Source organism: Sceloporus undulatus, chromosome 2 (assembly GCF_019175285.1).
Source record: "Sceloporus undulatus isolate JIND9_A2432 ecotype Alabama chromosome 2, SceUnd_v1.1, whole genome shotgun sequence".
Lineage (NCBI taxonomy): Eukaryota > Metazoa > Chordata > Lepidosauria > Squamata > Phrynosomatidae > Sceloporus > Sceloporus undulatus.
In genome coordinates this window covers 126,005,116-126,032,760 of record NC_056523.1, presented here as the reverse complement: position 1 = coordinate 126,032,760, position 27,645 = coordinate 126,005,116, and the positions used below count along the sequence as shown (strand labels likewise).

At 44.8% G+C, this 27,645-nt stretch overlaps 1 protein-coding gene across 6 annotated transcripts in view; it reads left to right on the top strand.

Moving 5' to 3' along the window:
* Positions 1–410: 410 nt before the first annotated feature.
* The window catches only part of CAMSAP3 (calmodulin regulated spectrin associated protein family member 3), a 61,761-nt gene continuing 34,526 nt past the window's right edge, over positions 411–27,645 (top strand). For all 6 annotated transcript variants that reach the window (XM_042451172.1, XM_042451169.1, XM_042451170.1 and 3 more), the window contains exons 1-2: positions 411–642; positions 21,155–21,420. In XM_042451172.1, coding sequence (XP_042307106.1) covers positions 495–642; positions 21,155–21,420 — 414 coding nt within the window. In that variant the 5' untranslated portion in view covers positions 411–494. The remainder of the gene's footprint in view (positions 643–21,154; positions 21,421–27,645) is intronic.

Below are 27,645 nucleotides of genomic sequence, written 5' to 3'. Positions count from 1 at the left end.
ATGCTCCCTCCGAAGGGCAGGTGGAGGAGGAGGACAAAGGGAGGCTTGAGAAGTGTAAGCCAAGCCCTGGGAAAAAGAAGGGCGGAGGCGTCCGGGGGAAGCCTAGTGGCGGCAGCTGCTGCTGGGCCCTTTTGCAAAGCAGGCTGCAGGAATGAGGATGCGCCAGTCCCCCTCCCCTCTCCTCCCCTCCCCCCCGAGGGCCATTACCTGACTGCAAGCCCCGCCCCCGCTCGGTGACTGACAGCTTGCATCACGTGGGAGCGTGTGTCGGAGGGGGGGCTGGGAGGCGAGGAGAGCGGGGCGGGCGCCTGCTGTACCTGAGAGAAGGAGGAGGAAGCGCCGGGCGGGCGGGCGGGAGGGAGGGCAGGGGATGCGCTGGGCGGCTGCCTCCGCCTCGCTTGCGTCTCCCTGCTGCAGGAGAAGGAGGAGGAGGAGGAGGAGGAGGAGGCCATCCCCAGCAGCAGCAGCAGCAGCAGCAGCCCGTCGGCGGGGCCATGGTGGCCGCTGCCCCCTCTGCAGCTGCGGCCATGAGGAAGAGCTTCCTGGTGCCCGAGATCAAGCCCCTGGACCAGTACGACTTCGCCCGCGCACGCAGCGCCGCCAGCCTGGCCTGGGTCCTGGCCAAGGGCTACGGCGGAGCAGGTAGGCAGGCAAGGCAAGGAGGGAGAAAGGGAGAGAAGGAAGGAAGGAAGGAAGGAAGAACTGGGAGGGAGGGATGGAAGGGGAAAAAAAAGGAGCTGGAAGGAAAGAAAAGAAACAGCTAGGAGGAAGGAAGGAGGGAGAAAGGGGTTGAAGGAGAGGGAGGGAGGGAGGGAGCCAGGCTCGTGGCGGCGGCGGGGAGCCCTTGCTTCCCCCTTGCCTCCTTCCTGGTCTCTGTCGGAGGGCGAGGAAGGCAGGAGGGGGCTGGTGTTGCATTGATGGCAGGGGAACCTTGTATTTCCCTCCTCCTCGATCCATTTCCTGTGAGAGAGGAGGAAGGAAGGATCTGGGGTTTGCGTTGCTGGCAGAGGAGTCCATCTCTGCCAGAGGAGGAGGATGGAGGGAAGAAGGCAGGCAGGGGGAGCTGGACTTGTCTTGGTGGCAGGGGAGCCCTTTCCTTCCCCTCCTCCTTGATCTGGGCCAGAGGGGGAGAGGGAGATGCCCCCTCCTCCTGGGGGCCCTGGGGACCCGGCCCCTCCCTCTCTTCAAGGCTGGGGGAGAGGGAAGCTTGTCCTCCCATCGCCAAATGGAGGACCTTTAAGCAACAAGGGAGGACCCACCTCAAAGCTACAAACCCCTCGCCCCAACCTAGATCCGTACTGCTTAGCCCTGCTCAAAATGGAGGGCGTTTTGGGATCCCTCCTGGTCCTGGGCAGAAGGAGGAAGAGGAGAAGGCGGGAGAGGAGGGCGCGTCCTGGGAAAGGAGGACGTGCCTGGTCCTCGGTCTGGCTGGGGAGCCCCACTCCCTCCTCTTCTCAGCCCCCCTCCCCTTTGCCCTTTCTCATCGGAGAGGGAGGGAGGAGAAAGGGGGTCCGGTGAGGCTGCTCTGCCTGGTGCCCCTTTCATCCCTCCAGGGCTGACAATGGGCATGGCTCAGTCGGGCGGGGCTGGCAGAGCCCTCTTGGCCCCTTTTCTCCAGAGGGCAGGTGCCCCCTTTGCCCAGACTGGCAGCACTGGGGTGGGAGGACTGCCCCATCGTGTCTTCTGGACTGGGGACGATGGGGTGCGGGGGGCTCCCTGCGGCGATGGCTGCTTCTGGCCCCCCCTCCCTTTCCTTAGCCATCGTTTGGTGTTGGCTTTTGTCATCCTCATGTGCAGAGCCTGCATGACTGGGATGCTCTCAAGTCAGACCAGAGGCTCCTCGCAATGGGCTCTCTGCCCAGGGCCCCCATGTCTGCTTGGGTCCCCATCATCGCTGCCCCACCCAAGTTGAGGCCTTTGGCAAGATCCTGGGAACAGGATCCCAACCCGAAGGTGTTTACCTTTGTTCAGTAGCATCATGGCCTCTCCATACACTCCTGAAGGAAAAATAGTGCCAGGAGCATGGCCTTAGCTGTTAAGTGCCATTCTTTCCCTTGTTTCTGGCTGCTTTGGGGGGGGGGGAGACTGAGGTGGGAGGCAGTTAGCGTTATCCTGGGGATGCCAGGGCAGGGCTTGGTCCTCTGGTCTCACCTTGGCACTGGGGATCCAAACAGGCATTGCTGAAAGGCCACTTTGCATCCTTCGTTTGGTCCTCTTTAGCAATGCCGGGCCCAGGAGCGCTCTGCATCTTGGCAACCCTGCTCTTTTGTTTCTGCCAGGCCTGGAATTAATGTCCTGTGAGGATTTGCAGATTGCCTTTGCTTCCACGCATGAAGGAGGCAGGGAAGAGAAAGGGTAGCAGACATTTTTCATCCAAGTGGGGTATTGTCTTCCCAGTCTGGTGTCCCTTCTGACCCAGATTTTGCTTCCTCTGCCTGGCTCCATCCTCACCTGGCTACTAAAAAGACATTGGGGCCTAGGTGCTTCTTATTCTTCTAGCTCACAGTTTCCATAGTGTTGCTTCAGAACGGACAGCCTTGTGTGGCTCTGGAGTGTGGTGATGGGCTCAAACCAGGCATGGGTACCATTATGAACTGCCCCTGCCTTTCTATGTTGAAGTGGAGGCCTGAACACTTGGTATTGTTCAAAGTCTAAGGGGTTATATCAGGGAGGTGTGGGGTTGACAGGCCACCTCCTGTGTGTGTGTTTGTGTGTGGAGCATTCCTCTGAGACTGCTGACCTGGAAGTAACATAATAGGGTTTGAAGCCTGCTGGGCTGCAAGCCAGCCTTAGAGCTTGGAACAGGGGAATGGCTTGTGAGGTTATGGGACAATGAGCAACTCTTCTTCCTGCCCTCTTTCCAGTGTTTTTCTGCCCAGAAACTGCCTCCTCCCACTGCCACTGATAAAATGTGACTGTCTCTTAGGTGAAGTGCAACCGCCATTCTGTGAAGCAACAGAAGGAAAAGAGTGGAGTAAACTGGTGGATCCTAGAAATGCCTTGTGCCTTTGGCATGTTCTCTCAAGGGTGTAATTGGGTGACCAGTTCTCTAGTTGGGAGTTAGTACAAACATACAATCTGATCAAACCAAACGAGAACAGGTTCCCCTTGTCCCTGCCCTTCTGTGTCACACTGATGACACACAAGCAGGACTCTGTGACAGAAGGGACCAGGCCTTGTCATTTGCCTTGGACGGAGGCCAGAATGAGCAGCCCTGTGGAGCCAGTGCTGGGTTCAAAGTCCAGGGAAGTGCGAAGAAATTTGCATGCTTAGGTCCACCATAGCTTTGGACTGGAGCTTTGATGCCCCTTTGTGTTTGTAAGCCAAGCCTTTCAAAGCCTAACAGATGTCTGCCCCTGTACCAGAAGAGTGCACATGCTACTTTTACCTACAAAAATAAATGACTGGTGGTGTGGTGGAGAGGAGTCATCAATAGGTACCGAAGTAGCAGCGTTACAGTGTTACTTGGATCTAAAGGTTCAACATAGAAACCACTGAAAAGAAGCAAAACGGCCAAAACAAGATCTGCATTTAACATAAATTGTACTAAGTAATTTAACATTTTCATTGTTTTAAAACATGGTTGCGGTACTTACTGCTCATTCCAGTGCTTTGTACACATTGATTAAGATATTAGAAGCTGATTGCAACTTTGCTTTACTGGATGCACACGATTGCCTGCGTATTTTATTCCACCAGACACCTCCACTTACTGAAAGCTAAGAAATATCCTGGGAGATGTGGCCTATCTCTGTCAGCTCATCTTCTGACTGTAGGCTTGAACAGCAGTGTTGTACAATGTGGGTTGGGCCATTTGGCTTATGTGTCCAACAACTGAAACCTTCCCTGTAACTGGATCAGGAACCTATTGACCTTTTGACAGGGTTTCCGGTCTGACGTTGTGCGTTGTACATTCATGGCTAGTTGCTAATAGTTATGTGTATTATGGTGGCATGCTTAAATTAATCCTCCCTGTGAATTGGATCCCCTGTGTTTTGTTTCACAAATTGGGCAGTCCCTACCCTTCAGGGTTTGTAGCAAAGTGTGGGTCAGGAACTGAGGGATTGGATCAACAGCACCCAGCCTAGAGTATTTGTCCAAGCCTTCGACCTGATCAGTGATCTAGTTAGCTGGGACTGAACCTTTTTGTCCCTTCTGTTTTGGTGTCACTGCTCTGTGAGTTGAATGGTCATGGCAACTTGAGCATCAACTATTGTAGCATATCTCAAGTGTCTTTTTTTTCCTCCACCAGAAATGCCAAGAATAAAACAATATCTTTACAGAATAGTTAGCCTTTTGTTCCTTACACCAAACTATTCCCTGCAGAACCAGCATGCAAACTATATACAATTTGCCAAATTGGCAAGTAAAATACAAGGAATGAAATAAAGCCCGGATAGGATTCACCATAGCCCAGTGTCCTGGAATATTCAACCAAGTGGATACTTTGTGTAATTGGGCAAAAGTATCTAGAGTCTTCCTGAAATGTAGAATGATTAGTCATAAATGAGATGTATCAGTGTCAGTCAGGGGAGAGTGTATTGAATGTAGTAGGGTGGGACACATGTTGTATACAGTTCAGTATTTTGGATTCATGAATACTTTCTGCTCTCCTGGAAGAATACCCAAGACTGGGGTCATTTAGTTCTGCTCAGCCCAACAGAAAGATTCTAAGATGGTGCTAATTTTATGGGAAGTTACTCTGATAACCAACCTGGGTGTCTGGTGTTTTGCTCTTCCTTGTCACAAAGCAGTCCCTCATGCCCCCTGCCCCCCCTCCCCCCCCCGAAATCTATTTTGCTGTGTCTGGAACCTGTTGGCTGTTTGCCTGTCTTGATCCTGATGAATTGTTGGACAGCACACCAGTTTTTTTTGTGTGGATCCAGGTGGATTTTTGTGTTTTCTTCCTGCTACAGGAAAGATGTAGATTGAGAAATTCTGGGTTAAAATCCTTTAAATCATAGAATCATAGAATCGTAGAGTTGGAAGAGACCACAAGGGCCATCCAGTCCAACCCCCTTTTAATAGTCCTGAAGCTCACAGGGTGATCTTGTGCAAAATCACCATCTGTGAGTCTAACCAATCTGACAAAATGATAGTGAGGATAAAAGAGAATATCCAATTACACACTTCAACTACATGGACATGGGAGGAAAGGACTGTATAAAAATACAATAAATGTGTTGTCTTGCCTCCTGTCTTTCCTACAAATTGTCTCTCCATCAGCCTTTTTATATATTTTGCTAACTCTGCCGTGCATGCTTCTAATCGTGCCTTTGCTGTGTTTCCTAGAAGGTAATATCTAGGATTAACCAGTGCTAAATGGAACACTTTTACTACACATTGGTGAAGTCTTTTTTGACAATAGCATCACACTGTCAGTTCTTTCTTAGCTTATACTGATGACAAAAAACCCCTAAAGGCCTTTTTGATACTGTTAGCAGCTAGCCATTTACTTGATATTTTGAGGGTGGTTTTTTTGGGGGGGAGGGGAATTATGTGATTTTCTGACTAAGCTCCAGTTGCATGTATCCAACTGTATGGAAATGCATATACACATCAGCATCAAAACACATATATCAATATGGCCTTTAGTGGTGTTTCAGTGCTGCTGTTTGTCATTTACATTCATTTGAATTCTACTCTGTGTAATGTCCCAAACTTCTGAACATTTTCACTGTCTATAACAGGGGTAGAGAACTTGTATCCTTTCAGATATTGTTGTAGTACAAGGCCCATCATCTCTCACCACTGGTTAGTGTATCTAGGGCTAATAGAAACTGTAGTGCAATCTGCAGGGCCACATTTTCCCCATTCTTTTATTTCAATCACAAATAAAAATCTTGAGTTGTACTGCCCCTTATGAAAGACCTCTTAGGAACATTACATTCTACTACTTTCATATCTTTTAAATCAGCTTTATTTTGTTTGTATAAAGCTTGAGCAGTAACGAGTACTCATGTCATGGTACTCTTCTGATCTATTACTTTGATTTCTTTTGGAACTGTGTAGAACTGCTTTCCTGAACCTTGTGACCTGTAGATGTGTTTAACTACAACTTCCATCACGCCCTGCTAGCATGCCTATTGGCTATGCTGGCTAGCACTCGTAAACACCAAACAACATAACACTGTTTTGCTCTCTGAAAATCCATCTGAGTTGCTAGTCATTTCTTGTTTTTGTTTAGGTGGTTCTGGATTTCTAAAGAAACTTACTTTGCCCCAGCATTGTCTTATAGGTAGAAGTGAGGCCTCTTCTTGAGCCCTCTTATGTCTTTTTACTAGTCTGCTGGATCCTTAAGATTTCTCATAGTGACTCTGAGATTTTCTCAAAGTCCTCGAACACCCTTTCCTCAAAGGGTGTTTCCTCAAACACCCTTTTGAGAGTGTAGTTTGTAAAGCTATAGATACAAAATTTTAACCAGTTTTTTTTGTCTTAATCCTTTGTGTTTCTTTGATCTAATTAAATGGCAATCACTATCCATTGTTGGTAAGGAAAATGAAGCAAAGTGAGTACTAAGCAGTTTTGCTTTCCTATGAGAAAGGAATTTGGCAAGAAACAAAATAAAAGCCTTATCATGCCTCAGTCCTTTGTGGTGTTGTATTGTTCCTCACTTTAACCATGAAGCTGTGGCTTCATCCATGGAATCCAAGTCCTGGATGCCTCATTTGACCTTATTTCTGGCAGAGTCTGGCTTGCTGTGGTCAAGCTAGAGTGCCATGAGTTGAGTCCCCAGAAGACTGATAGCTAGTGTAACTTGACTGAATTAGTGTCATTGTAGTGGTAGGAACTGACCTATCAGTTTTTGTTAATACTTTCCTGAGCTCTTCCAGGGCTTTGTAACTGCCCTATAGATGTAGGGGTTAATGCCCTAATTCTTTCTTGTTCTTGACAAGCACTGTCTGAGACAAAGCTTGGAAAAGGTTTTTTTGGATTACAGTTCCCAGAATTTCACAGACAACATGCTGATTGTGTTGGAAATGTTTTTAGCTGTGTGGTTTGTGAAAATATTGAACATCTGCTAGGCTAAGATCAATATGGAACCTGTAGTTGTTCTGTTCCTTGTAGATGTTCAGATGTTCTGCTCAAGAATGAAGCCCCATTCAAGCTTGATGGGATGAATGAATGATGGGGATGTGGCTGCACATGGCAGCCCCACTTCCTGACTATCGCAGTGCAGCTGGCAGCATTAGAGACCTTCATGTTCTGAGCTGCCTTTGCCTGAATGATGTTACAAAGGTCTCATGAGCAGGAGCCCTGTCTGGTCAGATTCCCAGTCAGTAGAATTCCCTAATTGTGTTTGGCCAAGAGCCTTTTGCAGACCTTCATGAATGATGCAGTAGTACATGCGCTGGTAACCTCTTGGCTCGACTTTTGTAATGTGCTCTACATGGGGCTACCTCTGTGTCAAGTTCAGAAACTTCAACTGGTACAGAATATGGCAGCCAGGCTGGTTACTGGCAAATCTAGATTTGCCCACATCACACCAGTTTTAAAATCCCTTCACTGGCTGCCTGTTAATTTCTGGGCAAGATACAAAGTGTTGGTTTTAACCTTTAAAGCCCTACATGGCTTGGGTCCTGACTTCTTACACAGGAACGCCTTCTCCCATATCATCCTCCCCGTACTCTTCGTTCTGCTTGGAAAAATCTGCTTCAACCAAAGAGGACTAGACTTTTGGCAGTGATCCAGCGTTCCTTTTCAGCAGTTGCTCCTAGACTCTGGAACGACCTGCCGGACGAGATCCATCAGATTACCAACTTGGAAACCTTTAAGAAGGCTATTAAGACATATCTCTTCCGGCAGGCCTTTCCAGACTAGGTCCACCTCTATTTTCCTGCCCCCTCCCCCTTCACTTCTCTCCTTTTTTCTCCATCCCCTTTTCCATCCTATCTGGACCCCTGCTATACAGTTCTTTTTTACAAATCTTCCACTGATTTTAACTGATTTTATACTATTGTTTTAATATCTCTCTGGTTTAATCTCTTTTTAGGATTACTATGTTTTTATACTGGGGGGGGAGGGATAGTTTTTTTTAGAATTTTAACTGTATCTTGTTTTATTGTTGTAATCTGCTTGGATTACAAGTGATTAAGCGGAATAATAATAATAATAATAATAATAACAATAACAACAACAACAACAACAACATAGTTTATTTGTAACCCGCTTTTCCAAAATTTTGATCATTATTATTATTATGCACAAAGGTCTCTGATTCTGGCAGGTGTATGGATTTTGGGGAGTAGGAGCTTGTATGCATGCCCATGTCCCTACTACCCATTTAGTCCTCCATACATTCAGGTAAACTCCTGAATAACTCATGTCATGGTACATATCCTGGCACTATATCTAAGAGGCTTTTAAGGTGCAGTCATAGCCTGGGTCACTGAAAATGACGTTGAGAATTAACCTGAGCTCTGCCTGGTTCAATGACCATGACTATGTGTATGTACATATTGCCATATATTTTCATAAATCAGATTACTATTCCAAACCTGATTAACCTTTGGGTAATTAATAAAAGGTTTGTTAGTATTATTGTAGTAGTTTTCAGTTACTGCAGACTGAGAAACTGTTTATAATCCCAGTTTATAAATTAGACCTCTCTTTCACTCTAGTGAAGCCATATTCTACAATCTTTGCATGTGACCCTAAGAACTACTGCTTGAATTCTAGTATTGAAGTGGGTAATTGTTGAAAGAGTACTACGCCTTTGTAGAAAACTGGCTTGGTCCTTGATCTGTCTTGGCTTAGAGCAGCCATTGTCCAGCCTCCATTATCTCTGGTATTCTGTAACCCTGAGTCTTTTACATGGTGGAGTATATGTTGCCTCACTTGTCTCTTGCTAGTTTAATTCTGTGTTAGTCTTAGACTTGCCATGCAGCTCTTTCTATCTAGTCTACAAGCTGGAGTGAGCCAGACATTTTCAGTAGTGTGGGGGGAAAGGTTCTGAACTAAAGTATTTGTAGCTTTCCTTCCTTCCAGGTAACAGTTCTACTGTATCAAAACTGCTGGGGGAGGCAGGAGGTTGCCAGAGCCTTCTCTGAGACATTCTTCCTTGGTTTCATATCTAAGCTAGGTTAATCTACCAGTGCCCATCTCTGCCACTTGGTGGCTTGTTCCCTTGTAAGTGGATAATAGCTAGGTTTGCAGACCCCTGATTGAATTCTCATGGCACACTACTAGGATGGTGCAGAAGCTTCTTCCAAAATGTACCTTGTAGTGAGGGCCCCACCATGGGGGAAGCTGTTGGCATAGATGTTCTTCCTTTGCCTTTTTATTTCATCCCCTCCCCTCCCCTTTTGAAAACCCTTGGACCTTTGGATGTTTTGATCTACATCTCCTATCAGTGTCACCCAATATGAACAATGGTAAAGGACTGTGGGAATTATAGTCAAAATCTCCTGCATGGCCAGTGGTTCTCCATCCCTGCTGTTGTTCTCATGAGATATTACTTTTTTCCATGGATTTCAGTGGCACAAAAAAAGAAAAGCCAAAGTGATCAGAGGAAAACTTCGGTGAAAAAGTTGGCAATATTTTAAATTGTCTTATTTAGTGGGGGACAAGGCATGTAAGGTGGGATGGGATATCAGATGTATACAATTGTGCTTTATATTTTGAAAGTGGATGTGGTGAAGGTTTATCTTCCTTTCTCATAATACATAATAGAATCTGGGATGAACTACTAAAGCTGAGTAGTGGGAGCTTCAGGTCAAATAGAAGTATTTATTCTCAAAACACACAGTTAAATTATGGAATTTGTTATGGAATGTGGGACTCTCCACCAATTTCGAAGACTTTAAAAAAGGATTAGAGAAATTTATGGAGGCTAGAGATATCCCACACCACTAATGGGGCCTGTGTGAATGCTTTTGAATACTAATTGCTGGCAAACAGTTTGGAAGGGGCTTTTGCCATTATGTCTTACTTGTGGACCTCTTTTAGACACCTGGTTGATTATGGTAGGAAACAGGACTTTGGATACAATCAATCCTGTAGCCTGATCTAGTATGTGTCTTCTTAAAAGAAATTGAGAGTATATGGTCTTCCTTTACCTTGACTCACAAGTGACACATCTTTGGGCTCTATAAGGTTGCCCTTGCAGTTTGTGTGGCATTCCAGATGTTATTGAACTGCAACTGACAGCATTCTTGTGCTAGTTTGGACTGCTGGAAATTGCAATTCAACAACATCTGGAAGGGCACAGGATTCCCATCCATGTCTTATAGGCAGCTTGTTGTGTTCTTCCCCATTGCTTGTCTGTGACCCTGGTGTAGAGCCTGAGCTGTGACCTTGGCGTTGCAAGAAGGAGGGGGACGGGGAGGTGACTGCTGCCCTGCTTGTTTTTCTCTCTAATCCGGCTGCTTGGCTAAGACTCCCACATGTGATTTTTCAAAACAGTTTCCTGGCTTCAGTCAAACCTCTTAGCCCAGGGTTTGTCAAACCTAGGGTTCCACAAGAGTTCACTAGGGGTTGGTTCTGCGACAGATGGTGTCTGGAAAGAAACACATTTTTTTGAGGTGTACACTTAATATTATTTTTTTTATGCAGGAGTTTCCTGAGATGTGAAAATTATTTCAAGGTTTTTCCAAAGTAAAAAGATTGAGAATGGCTGTTGTAGTGTACAAGACCTGTAATGTTCTATGTTTGATGCATGTTCTAGGGTACCCAATATCTTCTGATGTTAACTTGTGTCTAACCAGACCAGTCTACCTGCATGATAATGACTAGTTGTGAACTTGACAGCCGATTCTCAATAAAAGTGATTCCAGTCCTCAAGCAGGGGAATTATTTCCCACATCAGTAGTATTTGAAAGTTAAAATATTTCTGTGCTGCACTCCCCCCACCACTATATTCTTCTTTGGTGTGCCCAGTAGTTTTCTTAAAAATATGACCCATCTTGGGCCTCAATAAATATAGGCCCTATCTCCACAGGCAGTCAACTGTGAATCTAAAACAGGCCAAACTGCTTCAAGCTACAAGTGGAGGAGTTTGTTCAAGGGAGAGATTTAGCCTTACTGTGTTTTTCTGAGGAAAATACCAGTTCATAAGGTGATACTTGCATTGGAGGGGGATCTCCCATTGCCACAATAGCTTGTGTAGGTCTGAGAAGGCATCTACTCATTTGAAACCCTAGGTAAGAGGGCTTCTGAATCCTTTAAAAAGGATTTAAAAGGTATGTGGCTTTTTAATGTAAACAGTGTTTAAAAAAAGAACCTCCTAGGATACCCAGGAGAGGGGGAGCAAGAGATCTTAGCCTCCCACTCTACTTACAGGACAGGGAAGGTATGCAATTCTCATGTAAATTCAGAAAGGCACAGCCCATTTTGGTACCTCAGAACAATATGAATTTCCTTTGTTGCTCTCACAAGAGTCCTCCTGGTTTCTATTACTATCCTTTCTGTTGATCTGTTTGGGCTATATGCCGTCCATTGTATTGATCAAAGGGCCCCATGATCTTGGGCTCTAGAGAGAAGCATTTCACCTACCTCCGCCTGCTGTGGTTGTGCTTACAAGGGGATTGATCCATATTTGTCTACTTCCTGGCGACATCAGGTTCCATCTCTTTCCTTCCTGATCGCTCAAATACCGTGTTTTGCTTATCTCAAGTTTCTGCTTTTTCAAGCTTGTTCCTGAGATACACCTTTTGCCATTGAATAAGGTATGTCAGTGTTGGGCTTTATTTCACTAGTCCTGCTGCTTGGATGAGTGATTTAGAGAAGGGATGGGAGACTTGTCTTCCTCCAGATGTTTTGGGCTCCACCTCCTATAATCTGTTTTACCTTTGGCCCTGTTAGATAGAGCTTCCGGGATGTGAAGTCTAAAGGTTTGAGAGAGCCAACATTGCCACTCTCTTGCAGTAGAGGAAGAACCCTTTGTCTGGAAAAAGATGTCCTAGTAGCAGGCATCAGTGATAACGGGAAGAATGTTTTATATTACACAGCTGATGTCATTTCAGGCCACATTACTTACACCCTGGGGCTGCCATTGCACGTTTGGACCTGCTTTCTTGGGGAGGTGTGGTGCTGTGTTAAGTTACAGGTTTTGCTTTCACCCCTCTGGCTTAGTTCCTTGGATGATTTTGTCACGTTGCCTTGTACAAGCCCCTGTAGTTTTAGGTGCTGGCTGCAGAACAGACCTACTGAGGCCTAGGGATGATCCACAATGGGTTGAAGAAGCTGCTGCTTTGTGAAAAGAAAGAAAGAGTGCTCTTTGGCTCATTCCCTTTCTGGCCATCTCAGCCTGAAAGAACAAAAGAACAGACACAGGTGGAACTCGATCAGCTCCTTTTGGCTTGAGTTGCCTCATAACAAACACAACCTATCCCTCTGTCCTAGCAAACTGTTCGCTTGTTTCAGAATTGCCATTCAGCACTTCAGGGCACATCTTCATGCTTAAGTCATGACTTAACATGGATTAGTAAGTGCTCAAGGTGTTTCAACCACAATTGTCTTTGCTACCTTAGGCCCAAATGAAGTACTAACTTCAAAATGGATAATGGTAGCCCAGCAAACCTTTTTGAACAGAAACAGGCACTTCCAGTGGAAGTGGTTGATAGCAAAAGGTAATAGGATGGGGAGAGTTGCCCAGATCCTTTGATTGACTGCTGTTTTCCAGTTCCAGATCTCAGCTTTTCACCTAACCTTTCCCAGTTTTGTGGGGTTTTAAATGTGTATAGCTATGGTGGTCTTGCATTCAATAAGTGTGTTTTTAAAAATGCAAATAAAGCTGATGGAGGAAACCCTTTCTGTCCTGTGATCCTGAGGAAAATTCTAGTTCTGAGGAAGATAGTGTGTGTGTGGGAAGGAAATCCTCCCATTAGCAACATGTACAGATTGGTCCTGAGAAGACACACATTTGTTTGAAAGATTGAGTAGGCAATTTGGAGAAAAACAGTGCTGGACAGGGAAGAGGTTAAGGTGCACCCATTTCGTTGCTTCCCTGTATCATGGCTAGTTGTTTGTTCCAAAAAAGAGATGAGACTACCTCTCTTTACACATATTTCCATGCTGTATAGTGGATAGTTTGGGACTGAGTTCAAACTCTGCTGTTTCTTTTGAAACCTGTTTCCCTGTTCTTACCAGTCCCATGTTTGTTCATGCCTTTTTCTCATGATCACAAGTGCAGATTAGAATGAAACCAGCACCGTGTTAGTGGAAAACCTCCCATGTGGTACCCCATGTTTAAATAAATTTCATCTTTTGAATAGTCTTAATTCATCTGTTCAGATACTTCCTTGAGTTCAGTTTGCAGCTTTGGGGAAGACAGCAGTGCCTGTGGGATTATTGCCCGTGAGCTGAAGTTAAGAGCTGGAAGTGATAGCTTCTTTTCCCAGGCCTGGGAGTTTCCACTTCCCTCTGAAACATGCTGAGGTTGACTTTCAGAAGGTGTTCTCTTTGCAGCATGGCGTGTCCTCCTGTGGTGGTGATTGTTTGAAGGGATCAGCAGGATTCCTTTTTTTAAATTAAATTTTCAACCTGCATTTCCCCAAAACCCTGCAGGGCCCAAAGCTGTATGCAATCATGGAATTCCTCTGCCCCTCATGTTGTCTCAAAGATGTTTTTGTTTTTTGTCCTTTATGGTTAGTGGCCAAAGGCTACCCTAGGGGCTTATCATATCAAGGTGCTGCATGGGATCATTTTGCTATGTATTGAAGGCCTTAAATCTCATGCCTCTTAGGTGAGGAAAGGGGAACGTGATTGTTGTGGGCTTTACTGCTGGGACAGCTTGTTTTCTTCTGGCTGCCCTCTCTACTTAAAAAAAAAAAGCCCAATTCACCTTTGTCCTGTGTGGTACAGTAGTTCCATGACAGGGGCTTGGGCTGACTACTTTCTAGCACTATAATAGGAATCATGATTAGATCAACTACAGTGGGCCCTTGGTATCTGCTGGGGTTTGGTTTAAGGACCCCCCACGAATACCAAAATCTGTGGATGCTCAAGTCCCATTAAATATAATGGCATAGTAAAATGGTGCCCCTTACATAAGATGGAAAATAAGTTTTGTCTTTTGGAATTTATATATTTTAAAAATATCTTAAAGCCATGGATGGCTGAATCCTTGCATAAAGAACCCATGGTTATGGAGGGTCAACGATACATGTGAAGGCCAAACTAAAAATGACATTTGTCATGTGGTTTGGGAGCTGTTGGTAGTTAGGGGAAGATAAGCTGCAGTGGGGCAGTGGCAGAGGGGAGGTGCTTCTAAGTCTTTACCACAGTCCTGCTTCTAAGTAATCTGTTATCTGCTATATTCATTTACCAGCTAGGATACAATTATTTCCTCCTTGAACTCCAGGAAATGCAGACAGCTTACCTGATCTCTATTTTGGTAAGCTGCCTTTGCTATCTTGTCAGGAGAAAGGCAGGATATAAATTAAATAAACATAAAAATGTATTTTATATTCCGAAGCATCCCATGAGATGAATCAGTTGGGAGAGAGAACGAGAGAGAGAGAGATTGGCCCTCAGCCACTCAGTGAATTTCATGGCTCACTGGTGACTAGGACTTTAATCTCCCCAGTCCCTGTTCAAAACTCCCAAACCCTTAGACCCCTCTGTCTCTCCCTACTTCAGTGGAGCAACCTTTGGTACCAGTTGGGGCTTTCTCTCATGCTGTGAAAAGAAGATGTGAGGAGTGACTGATTTCCAATTGGTGTGGGGCAGGGGCAAAAGAGTTAAAGCATCTTTTCTCCTTATACAGTGCTCTCAGTCAGACCCTCAAGGCCAAATAAGTGAGAAGGATCATGTCTTGCAAAGGATCATGTCTTGCTAGGCTGCTTTCAAATGTCAGACAACCTGGCCCCTCTATCTCTTGTAAAGTAAGTTCTTCAGCAGTAAGCTTGAAAGTGTGTGTGTGGGGGGGGGGGGGCAGACTTTGGATCTCTTTGCCTTGAACCTTTGGGCAGCATCAGTGTAGCTTCTGTCTAACTTGCATTCTCAGGCCCTTCTCCTTCATGCTAGTGTTATGTTTGGCTTGGTAAGAAGCAATTCTTTAAGGTCATGGAGGATCTGTAGTGTTTAGCCTTGCTTTGGGGCTCAGCATTTCTCTTGCCAATATCTCCATCTGCACTCAAGTGGTCAAATGTCTCTGTTGAACTAATGAAGTTCCTATAATGGACATTTTTTAGTTCTGCATATTGAGCAGGCTGCCGCCATTTTAAAAATCTCTTTATAAGTGGGAATGTGGCCATTCTGCTCTGTGTTTTATGTAGTAAGGGAATATCTGTTTCCTCCTTGCTCAGTTATTGATAGCATTAGGAGGATCCAGTAAAAGCAACAGGATAAACATAATCTCCACATATGTTTGTGCATAGACACATTATAATAGGGCCTCCAAATGGCTGGGGCCTGACACTGTAGCTTATTTGCCATAATGACTAATAGGCACAGATACCTATAAGGAAGAAGGCAAAGCTGAGGAAAGCTCAGTTTGAAATGCAGCCATCTCAGGGTAGTTTCTCTTTCAGAGCCCTGTTGCTTGAACTGCAGCCATCTTGTGTAAATGGCCAATAGCAAAATATCCCTCTTATGGCAAATCTGGACCTATGCTGAAGGAAGAGAAAGGAAGCTCTTCAAGCTGGGTTTATAGAAATTGTCTGTAAATATGAACAAACCTTCCTTTGAGGCTGTGGATTCAAGCTAAGGCATAAGTATCTGTTGGGATGCCTGCTTTACCAAGGTTAGCTATGCTTCCAGCCTCAGCATTTGAATCTGATTTGGATTTGCTTGGCTTTCAGGAAAGTGTTAACCACTGCCTGTTCATGTTAGTAGAAAATCAAATAAGGTTGGGTTCAGGGCAAGGCCTTGGCACCAGTACCACACCAAGACCTTTCCTGTTTGGCCTGCCTGGTTAAATAAATCGGACTGCTGGCAGGATTAGCTCCCTGAGCTAGGGTGGGTGGACTTCAGGCTTGCTAGATCAATTGGCTCCTCTTACTTAAACCCTGAGGCCTAACAGGTAGAACAGGGAGGAGCAAAGGAATATATTTACAGCTGAGGAACAGGATGCTTTTGAGCAGCCCAGGAATTTTTTAATATCAAAATTGTATAACATTGTTAAATAATTTAGAGTCCAAAACCATGCCAATTTCCTGTAACCCCCCCCCCCGAGAACTACCAGTACTGTATTCCAATCTAAATTATGCCCACCCTTACCCTGAGCCAATCTACATAGGGCATCTTTTTCTTGTTACGTCTGGTACGGGAGTAGAGAGGGCTGGTATGAATGTGGAGAACAAAGAAAGGTTTGTGGAAGGCCTCTTAAAGACAATGCACTTTCTGCCTGCCATGGCTTCAGCCCTATCATACCTTGAATGTTTCCTTTTTAAAAGAGAGAGTGAAATGCCTTGGAAAATGGGAAGCAGCATTGTTAGTTTGTCTTACTGGGCTTGTTTGCTAGGCAGAGCAATGTTTGCACCATCTTGGTTGTAGCAAGTGTGTCATAAAAACGTATGTCCACCCATACTGGTTCTGAGAAATTATTGGTGCTAGTAGTGAAGGGAAAAGGGGGAAAAACACGATGGACAGTGTTCATATCTGAACTATCTGCTTGATGCATGCTTGCCTCAGAAGGGATCCATTTACAGTAATGATGCTTTTAGAGGGGAGAGGCTTCTTCTCAGTCTCGGCCTATGGCCACTGTCGTTTCCTGCCTGCACTGCCTACGTTTCTGTTATATTTTACTGAAACTATATGTGGGAGCTGCTGTGTTTGTAACCTAAGTATACCTGCCCCCCCAACATTGAACACCCTTCGGACTTGCAAAGGTGGGTGTGATGGGCTTTCAGCCAGGGTGGGTGGACAAGTTTGGGCTTTAAGCCATGGGGCGGAAAGGAGCTGGGATGGTAGCCACAAGTCTGGTCTCGTGCAGATGTGGTTGTGATCAGGTGATGCTGAATCAGCTGGTGAAGCTGCTCCACCTGTTTCCCTTGTGCACATGCTCTTTCCCTCCTCCCTTCTCACCCTCTCTCTCAGGAATGTCCTGGCCTTCCCAGCCAACTCACTGGCAGGAGCTGACACGTAGATCTTAAATCTCGAGTCTCATGGCCTTACCTCTTGAGGAAATGGACTGCTAGAGCATATGTATGTGAGCCCTTACATTACCTTGTTGAAGGAAGAGAGCTAACTTTTATTCTTGAGCTTGAGGGTGGCCCAGCCCAGAAAAAGACCACTCTCTTCAAAGCATACGGTGAAATTCAGAAGCCCTGGCTCATAATCTAAACCTACTCAACATCATTTGCCTTTTGCAAGCCAGGGGTTTGGACACAAGATTCCCACCTCCTTTCCTCCTCCACCCTTTGAGGGACTGAAGGGCAAATTCTGGATTCCATTTCCTCCTGGAGTGCTGAGGAAAGTTACTTTTGGACAACTACTCCCAGAGTTCCCCAGCCAGTTGTCCTGGTGGCTAGGGGAATCAAGGACCCATAGTCAAAAAAGTAACTTTTCCAGGCTTTGATGTGAAATGGGCAGACGTGCCTGCGGCGTATCAGTCATGCTGCCAGGATAGTTAATTAAGTTCTTTCTGTTATGGCTGGATGCCAACTTGGACAGTAGGTGCCCCTAAGCTGCCTGCCTGCCTGCACCATGGGGGCATATATGTGGGAGTACCACCCCTGCTTAATGAACTTTTGAGAGTGCCCCTGTGAGGCTCTGTCTTTGCCTTCTGCCTCATGTATCTCTAACTCCTCTTGAAGTATTCCAGTCTGATCTATAGCTACATACAGTCGCACAGTTGGAAGTACGAAGTTGGCCCAGTAACTTCCCAGCCATGTCTCTGTCTCCCTCCTTCCTGCATGCTGGAGGGGAAACATGCTGAATAGGGCATGGCTTCTGAAGTGGACATGAAAGTGAATGATCAGGGGAAATCCCTCATATATTGGTTATAGGTGTTGCCAAATCCCATGGATACGATGTGCCAATCTGTGTGCCTCTGTATACTTGTGATGCCAGAAGCCCTGTATATGGAGGGCAAGCAGTGAAAAATGGACAATTGTCAAGGGGGCAGGGCCAACCACCATTTTTCTGCCTGCCCTCTCCCCATAGGTCATGTCATTGCTCCTCACACAACTGCAAGTGATGCTATGTTATTTCTTGTTCTGGAATTTGCCTGAAGTACAGTAAATATGTGGACTGGGCAAGTAACGGGACCCAAACTGCCATATTTTCATGGCAGTTTGTATAGTTTCTGATGTTTCTTGTGTCTCAGAAAAAGTTCTTCAGGGTTTTGGGAGCTTTGCAGGGCTTTAGAAAACACAAAATAGGACCCCTGAGCAGCAATGATCCACAGGCTGTTCATGCCATACTCTTGATCTACTCTAGGATCCTGACTAGTGATGTCCTGGCAGCAACCCTGAGCAGTCAAGATCATTTGTGTTCCTGATTCTGACACTGTTATGTCCTCCTCTGCAGGAAGAGGACTGGAAAAAGGCTACTCATCCAGGGGCCCTTTCACACTAAACAGTTATAGCACTTTGATACCATTTTAAGTGCCATGGCTGTGTCCTGTAGAATCCTGGGAATTGTAGTTTAATGAGATAGCAGAGCTCTCTGGCTGAAAATTCTAAACTGCAAATCCCAGAGTTCCATAGGTTGTTGTTGTGGACTCTCAGCACTCTAACTATAATGTGAAAGAGCCCCAGATTCCTGAGACTTTCCCCAGTAAGATTAGTCTTTAGATGGACAACTAATAGAATATGAAAAGTATATTAATTTGCATTGAATCAGCTTATTTGTCTGGACACAGGAAGAGGTTAAGCTTGGAAGAGCCTCCAGACAATATTCTGCTTGGTATGTGAGAGAAATAGCTGGTCGCTTGGTCACAGCATGTTCATGAATGTTGAAAATCATTGAGTGTTGAAACAAGTATATGTATAATGGGTTTCCAAGTGGCATGTGCACAAACAGATTCTGTGTTGTTTCTAGCACTTGGAGTAATCTCCCTGGAAAGAGGCTGCTAACAAAGGCATGGTAGGCAGGCAAAACACTCTGGATTGGCTTTCCCTAGGGTTGCCATAAGTCAGGACCTCCAAACTGGGACAAATGTAGGACAAGTGTAGGACAAAATTTTCAAATGTAGGACAATTTTTAAAAATGGAGGACATGCGAAAACATTGGATGGTTTTTAAAAAAATGTTAATATAAATGCATGTTTCTTAGGCATGATCAAAATGGAGAACATTTGGGCATTATTCCTAGACAGATGGCACAAATGTACTTCCCTTTCTGGCCAAACCATCCCCCTCCCCATCCCAAAACACACGACAGCACATTTGGGCATTGAACATGGCTTTACTTAACATGGTAATCTCTTGCATATTTCAGAGGCTTATTGCATAACCAAACTCTTTGGGTTTCACACTGGATTCACATAGCTATGCATACTGAATATGTTAAGGTGGTTTAACAAGAAGTGATTTGCCCTCGGTTTCATGTGTCTCGCACCAACTATACCTCTCAGAAGTGTGTACTTGGTCAAGGGACTTTGCTTTTTCTTCACTGCACATGAGTTTGTAAAAATCACCTCAGAGGCTTGCTGATATCATCATCATCATCATCATCATCACCAGTATCATTGTTAAAACAAAGCAAACCTGTACAAATGGAATGGAAATCCTCCTCCTCTTCTTCCTCCTTCCTCCCTCCAACTCTTCTTCCTCCTCCTTCATCCTTCCTCCTCCTCCTCTTCTTCCTCCTTCATCCCTCCTCCTCTCCCTCCTCCTTCCTCCTTCCTCCTCCTCCTCTTCTTCCTCTTCTTCCTCCTCCTTCCTCCCTCCTCCTCCGCCTTGGTGTGCTCCCCCTCCGCGCGCTCCAGCGGCAGAGGCAGGCAGCCACCTCTGCCTCCTCCGCCTTTCTAGCCCCGCGCGCAAGCAGGGGTGAGTGTGTGCTGCTGCCGGCCGGGGCCAAGACAAGCACCCAGCTCAGTTGCGCGCGAGGCGGAGGCAGAAGAGGAGGTGGGTGGCTGCCTGCCTGCTTCCGGTGCGCATGGACGGGAACGCGCCAAGGCAGGCAGGCCCCTCCTCCTCCTCCTCCTCTGCCTCCGCCTGCCTTGGCGCGCTCCACATCCGCGCGCACCGGAAGCAGGCAGGCAGCCACCCACCTCCTCTTCCGCCTCGTGCGCTGGGTGCTTGTCTTTGCCCCGGCCGGCGGCAGCGCACACTCGCCCCTGCTTGCGCGCGGGGCTAGAAAGGCGGAGGAGATGGAGGAGGCAGAAGTGACTGGCCGGTCGGCTGCATGAGCAGCCACGGCCATACAGGGCGTGTGCAGGGGCAGAGGAGGCGGAGGAGGAGGAGAGGTGGGTGGCCGCGGGCGGGGCAGTCCCCCCTTTTGGCTGGAAACCGGACCGGGACCAGGCCAGGCCCCCCCAAAAGCGGGATTGCCCCGCCTACACACGGGATATGGCATCCCTAGCTTTCCCTGGTCTTACCAGTGCTTCCCTGCTTGCCTGTTTGCCCAGCTGTGGGTTTATATGACAGCAGAGGATTTTTTGGGGGAATCTACCGGCCCTTTAATTTTTCAATAACATTCCAAGAGACCATATTTTGAATGCTGTGAGAGAACCAAAATTATGAGTAGCTTTTCTGACAGATTTGTTGCCGGCCCTGAAGCAGGAGGACGTCCAGCAGAATAGCAGAGCACCCTTGTGCACCTGCCATGCTTTCTTGCAAATGCCCATTTCCCCGTGTTCTTATCCTGACAGCATTCCAGCTGTGCTACTGTTGCTATAGTACTGTGACAAAGAAACTAACTGAGCCAAACAGCAGTATACGTGTACCACCACCTCGCCTGGTTTGGGTTATTTTTCATTGCAAGTGTGTCCAATTCTTCTCCCAAGGAGAACAAGATGCATTGCATGTGGGATATCTTCTTTCATCCGCATACCACTATTATGACTTGAGGTTAGACTTAAAACTGATTCCTTGGCTCAGGCCACCTGCTGGGTTTCCTGGCTGAATGGGGATTTGAAGCTCTGCTTCCAGCATTCAAAACCAGTGTTCTGGCCATTGACTTGGGACAGAGATAATGACAGAAAAGTAATGGAAGAAGCTATGGGATTTCCAGTACAGAGAACCTAGTTTAAATAGATTTGAGAATTCTGAGAGGCTGAATGGACACCAGAAACAGCATAACTGTTTTTTCTCCCTCCTAACAGAGCATGTCCCAGCTGAGCTGCGTGAACCCTTCTATACGGACCAGTATGAACAGGAGCACATGAAACCTCCCCTCATCCGTCTCTTACTTTCATCTGATATCTATTGTCGTGCCTGGCGCCAGGCCTTGCCTTCAGGTCCTGATGGCAACCCATCCCCCAAGGACAATGCTGCTTTGCTGCAACTTCTGGCCCGTCGTGGCTTGGTGCCCACCTTCCAAGAAAAGCCTGTAAAGGAAGCAGACCTGCACCACAAACCAATCAGGCTGGTAAGGCTGCAAACACAAGAAACAGGAGATGTGTCTCAGGTTGCTCAAAAGAAGGTTGTTAATTGGTAGAAACCTGATGCATTTTGGTCTATGTATACTGTTAAGATCTTCAGGGGTTACCTAGAATCAAAATTAAGAAATTTCTGAACCAGTAACTATTGAACCATTTGTTGGACAACAAAAACCATTACAAAACCACAGTTAAGCATCTTGAGATATGCCTTTTGTTCCTTCTGTAGATTTCTTTAGATGCTCCCCTTCTTTACCCCCTTTTCCTTCTTTTAAGTCTGCAAGCAGGTATCTTCTGGGTGAGGGGTGTGCATGGGTGTTGGCATCTTGTTCTGGTGCTCTTGTGAAGAAGCCAGAGTAGTCGTCTGAAAATGGTTGTGATGTAGGAGGAGAAGGGTCAGGTTGTTTTCCCCACCTCCTTCCCCTGAATTTTTTTAAATAGTGAAGAAAATAAGCATCCAAGCAATAACGGAGGACAACAATATAAACCAATGTATCCTCATAGACAAAGCATTTATAATAAATTACATATGGAGTAGGACAGTTAGGCTATTGCACGTATGTCACACCAATCCTCGTAATGTTTTCCAAACAATCAACTGAAACAAGAAATAGAGCTTAGAGCACAGTAATATATTCTCAGAATTACTTGGTAGGATCTTTTTGCTAAATTACAGTGGTACACTGGGGAATACTGCACGCAGGGTATGCGGCTTGTTATCTTCTAAACCATCACTATGCTGTTTCAGGTCTGAGGGCTTTTTTCAAAACTGTACAGGAGCAGACAGTGCTTCTTCCAGACAGCCCTTCCCTTAGCAAAATTGTCCTCCAGATGCTTTGGGGACATTATTGGACTTTTTTCAGGGGGAAAAATGTTTCGCAAAAATTAATAAATGCAATCCAGAAGGCTTATGTATGGCCTGCAGGCTGCACTTGCCCATCTGTTCTTTAGAGCTACTGTATGTTCAATGTATTTGGTCTTGCCTACAAAATCCATACTTTTAAATTATGAAAATATGAGTGTGTGGTTCTTCTCTTTTGAGTTGCTGCTGCTGCTGTCTGGTAGGTATATCTCGCATGCTGCAATAAATAGGTGAGGTTTCTGTCAACAGAAAAGTGTTGGTTATCCTAGACTCAGTGATTTAAGAGAAAGAAAACTCCTTATGAAATGATTCCTGCTCCCCTCTCTTCTCCCTTGGAGTTTTGTGAGGTCTGTTGTTAATGAAGAGGAGCCAAATCTAAAACTCGCTGCTCCTGTTCATGGACTTTGCATAGGTATGACATTTCTCAGGACTCTACCAGGCAAGGAGGGGACTGATGGAGGCCCTAAGGGTGAAAGAGAAGTACCCAAACCTCTCTTCTTGCTTGTCTCTTGCTTATTCTTCATAGTAGGAGTATCCCATGTGGCGCCACAGCTTTAGGGTTGGGCCTTTACAAGCTTTATGGTCCCAGCCACTCCGTGGGAACCTTCCCCCCTCATCATCCTCTCTCTTTCTCTAGTGGGAAGGGCTGAGGTGTGGTTGAAGTCACCCCAAGAATAGCTTTTCCCAGGGCTTTAGGTTACTTGTCAAGAGAGAAAGGAGCCTGCTGCAGCTCTGTTGAAGCACCAAGGTTTTCTGGGGAGCTAGAATGGTGATGTGCTACAGATTATATGGCCCTTGTTACCAGAAATACACCAATTCTTGTAAATGTTTGAGAAAATAAGGACCTCCACTCTTAAAAAGGCATGGGACCTTTTCTACTCATATCCCCCCCCCCAAATTACAGTAGAATTTACGGTTGATTTAACCTGGGTGGCACAGTAGTGGTTCTTAGCAGGACCTTAATGCAGTAGGATGAATTGTGCTGGAGATAATGGGGTGCTCTTGTTTGGTTTTACTTCACAATCACTGTTACCTCAAGTAGAGGCAAAAGAGGAAGCTGCATATCCCTCTGTCTTTAGAAATAGTACTATATTAGGAGAGGGTGGGCTGTTTTCTTTTCTCACATGCCTGCTATTCCATCACATCTGGGTAGATTGCCAGCAGGTGTAGTGGCATATTAAAAATGCTGAGTTGTTTGGGTGTGTGTTTTTCAGTGGAAAGTAAATGAGAAGAAAGGAACCAGCTATATTTGAGCAACAAGTTGGTGGGAGGGCAGAAGAAAGACGAAGTTGGTATTCCTTCGCTTTCCCCATGTATGATGGTTTGAAAACAAAAACTCCGAGGTTAGGGTTCAAAACAAGCTGACAACATGGCTGATGGCTTGAATTCCTTGCTGTGCTGGAATCTGATCAGCATTAGCGGCAGGTGCCAGCTGGGTCGGGGGATCGGTGCCAGTGCTGCTTCTGCTTTCCCAAGGTTCTCCTAGCCAGTCCTGGGAAATCTTAATGCACTGAGGTGGGGATTTCTGGCTTCACATTGTCCAACAATTATAATTCTTCCATCTCGTGTGTGTGTGTGTGTGTGTGTGTGTGTGTGTGTAGGAGATGAGGGGAGATCCCAGCTGCTGTGGTGGCTCTGCCACCAAGTGCCTGACGGGATAGATCTGCCTCAAGCATGTTTCACTGATTGCTATTAATTTTGCTTTGACAATTCTGTCAAAGTTGGGAGGAAGGATGGGAGCTCTGGTTGGCTGAAGGGAGGGGTATCCTTTCTCCTTTGCTTCCTGTTGTGCTGGTAAATACTGTCCGCTGAGGAAGCTGAAAAAAAGGATTTAATCAGAGCAAGGGGGAAATGATGGTGGTGATTCTCTCGATTCTGGTATAATTTCAGGAAACGTCCCTTGCATCCCTGCCTCAGGAAGTTGTAAGTGTGTCTGTGGGGCAGGATGCCTAGATATCATATAAGGGGCTGTACTGAGAGGGCAACTGGATTGCAGCCACCAACCCCCCAGCCCTAAGGATGGGAGAGCAAAGCTGTGGATTAGTTGCTCTGTGGAGGGAGCTGGTAGTGGCAGCCATGCTGGCCCACTGCCAGCAACAATATTGGAAAGCAGACATCAGTCAGAGCTGAGCAGTGGCTATTATCCGACTCCCCTGGCCTTATCTGACACAGTCTGTATGTATTTATTCTGCAGAGGTTTTATTTATGTCCATGCAGTTTGCCTGGGCTTTGGAAGAGAAGGGACCTAGGAGGCTTTATGCGTTTCCCGGTGGCAGTGGACCTGTCCTTTGAAGCAGAGAACAGCAGCCTTGTGAGTTGTGTCTCACAAGGTCTTATTCAGCCTCCATCTCCATCTCATATACACAAATGGGCAGTACAGACAGCCGCATAATGGCGGTCTGCAGGCGCCCATTTAAATTCCGGAGGGATGGCGCAGCCCCCAAACCACACACCGTCCCTCTGGAGTAAAATTAACGTCGTGTTTCTGGGTTCTTTTTGCGGTGCCAGAGTGACATCACGAGCGTGCCACTGGTGCACTTGTGACATAAGCAACGTACGACGGCATGCGAACACTGCGTGTTGCTTACATCAAAATGGTGCTGCTGCCATTACTCTGCCATTGTGCCGTGTTAGGGTTAGGGACCGTGCAGCTGGTGCACGGTCCCTAACCCTAGTATCGGGGTCAGCATGGCGCATTTGGCCTATCTGTTCCGGGCCAAAGACGTGCACATTCTAGCACAAATTTGTGTATACACACACACACACACACATATACACACCAACAAAAAAATAACAACATAAATAGGACATAACATACATACACAACAACCACAACAAACAATAAACAATAAAGGTATGTAATGGGTCCTTGGTATCCGCTGGTGTTTGGTTCCAGGACTCTCCATAGATACCAAAATCCATGGATGTTCAAGTCCCAATAAATACAATGGCATGTAAAATGGTGTCCCTTATATAAAATGGTTAAATCAAAGTGTGCTTTTGGGAATTCATATTTTTATTTTTATTTTTGAATATTTTAAATCTGTGGAGTGTTGAATCAGTGGATAAAGAATCCATGGATGCAGGTGGACTAACTGTATTTTCCTTTCTCATCGGTAATTGGGTTTTTTTTAACCTGTGCACCTTATGTTTTTTTTTAAAAAAAACATTTGTAATTTTTTTCCCATTTAAAAGTTCATTGTATTGTACCACCCACCCACAGTACTTTTACACCTCCAGCATTTATTCCCAGATGTCTTGTAGATTTTTACTAGTTTTACTGAAGTTAGATACCAGCCATTTTCCATTTTGAAATAGTTTTCTTTTAAATCCTGGTATCTAGTAAATTGTTTTCTTCTAGCTAATTCCCAACTTTCCAGGTCAATGCCTCTCCCACTTAATCTTTATTTCTTTCACAATGTTCTCTTCCAATTCTCTTTTTAACAATACACTGTAAAATTTTGATGTCAGTTTTGAACCATTTTTCCTTCTCAGTTTATCTAATTCATTTTCATTTTCTTCAAATTCTTCTGCTTTATAATTGTTTTAAATTTGTCTGTCAGTTGTTTGTATGGTAGCCAATGAATTTTTGGATGAGTTCTCTCAGGCCTTCTAGGGATTTCATCGTGTATTGTCTTCTGCTTTGTTTTTTCAAAATATCTTGATAGCTAAGCTATCCTGATACATCATGCCATCTTCCAAATAAAGCTTCCTGTGTGGACACCCATAGTGGTAATTTCCCATAGAATTTTTCTTTTTGTTGAGTCCAAATTTTAAACAGTGATCTTCTGATATAATGATTTTCAAAATCTTTGTGTATGTCTGTTTTTCTGTACCACATATAGGCGTGCTACTTAGGTGGAAGCCTTCTAGGGCCAATATTCTTTCTTTGTCCAAATTAATCTAGTCCGTAATCCATGTTAATGCATTTGCATAATAATATGCTCAAATCAGGAAGATTACATTCACCATTGTTTTCTTTTCTATTGAAGTGTTCCTTTTAATTCTGGGTTTTTACCTGCCCAAATAAATACTATCAAGTTTCTTTGCCATGTTTGGAATGGTTTTTCATTAATGATTATTGGTTCATATTGGGAAGTACCATCACCTTAAGAGCTTCTATCCTGCCAAACAAGGATAGGTTAATCTTTGACCACTTATTTAATTCGTCTTTGATTTCCTTCCATTTCTTTTCATAGTTATTTTTATACAAATCTGCATTCCTTTTCATTATCCAAATTCCTTAGTATCTAATTTTTTCTCAGTTTTGTATCCTGATTTGTTTTGTAACAATTTTTCTTCTTTTGTCATATTTTTGACCAGAACCAGTTTTATCTTTGTTCACTTTCATCCTTGAGACTTTTTCAAAGTCAGATAATATCATTTGTAATTTTCCAATATCCATCGATTCTTCTAGAAAAAAGACTATATCATCCCCAAAGCTTTTAACTTATAATGCTGTCCTTTTAATGGTATTCCTTTGATGTCTGTATCTTCTCTTACTTTATTACTTATATATGGTGGAATTATAATCTAGTTACATCTTATTGGAAAAATATTCATAGAGTAATATGTGAAATTCTTAAAATTAATTTTAAAATGTCACCAGAACTGTATTTATTAAATATTCTCCATAAGGTACAAAAAGAGATTGAGAAGAAATGTTGCCGATTATTGCTGTACATGATTTTGATGGTGAGACTGATTTTGGCAAAAAATGGAAAATAACTGAAGTACCTTCAATCCAAGACTGGCTCTGGAAATTAGTTGATATGATGAGTATGGATATGTTAACTGCTAGATTAAAAAGACAAAACGTACATAAAACAGGAATGGGCTCTAATACTACTGTACTGTGAGAAGGAAAACTTAAATTCATTGAGACGCTAATTGTATGAATCGAGATAGAGTGATCAAAACAAATTAAGCTAGTCTTTAACACAAAGATGGATTATTAAAACATTAATTTTGAACTGAAGAAAATAAGATTTAAATGATAAAGATTAATACAAACTGGATGAATATGGGAAGTCAGTTGTAAGTACCGTATGTATATTTGGAAAACAAAATTTGATGATTATTTTGTATGCTATTACTTTGTATATTATTCATTGTAAAAAAAAAGGTCATTGTATCATTTCTTTCATATCCTGTTTTGCTTTAGTTTTTTATGTTTTTGTTGTGTGCCCCCGAGTAATTTTTTACTTGTGGTGACCCCAAGGCAAACCTGTCATAGGGGTTTCTTAGGAAGTTTTGTTCAGAGGGGGTTGCCATTGCCATCATCTGAAGCTGAGAGGGTGTGACTTGCCCAAGGCAACCCGGTGAGTATTTTATGTACCAGCGGGGTTTTGAA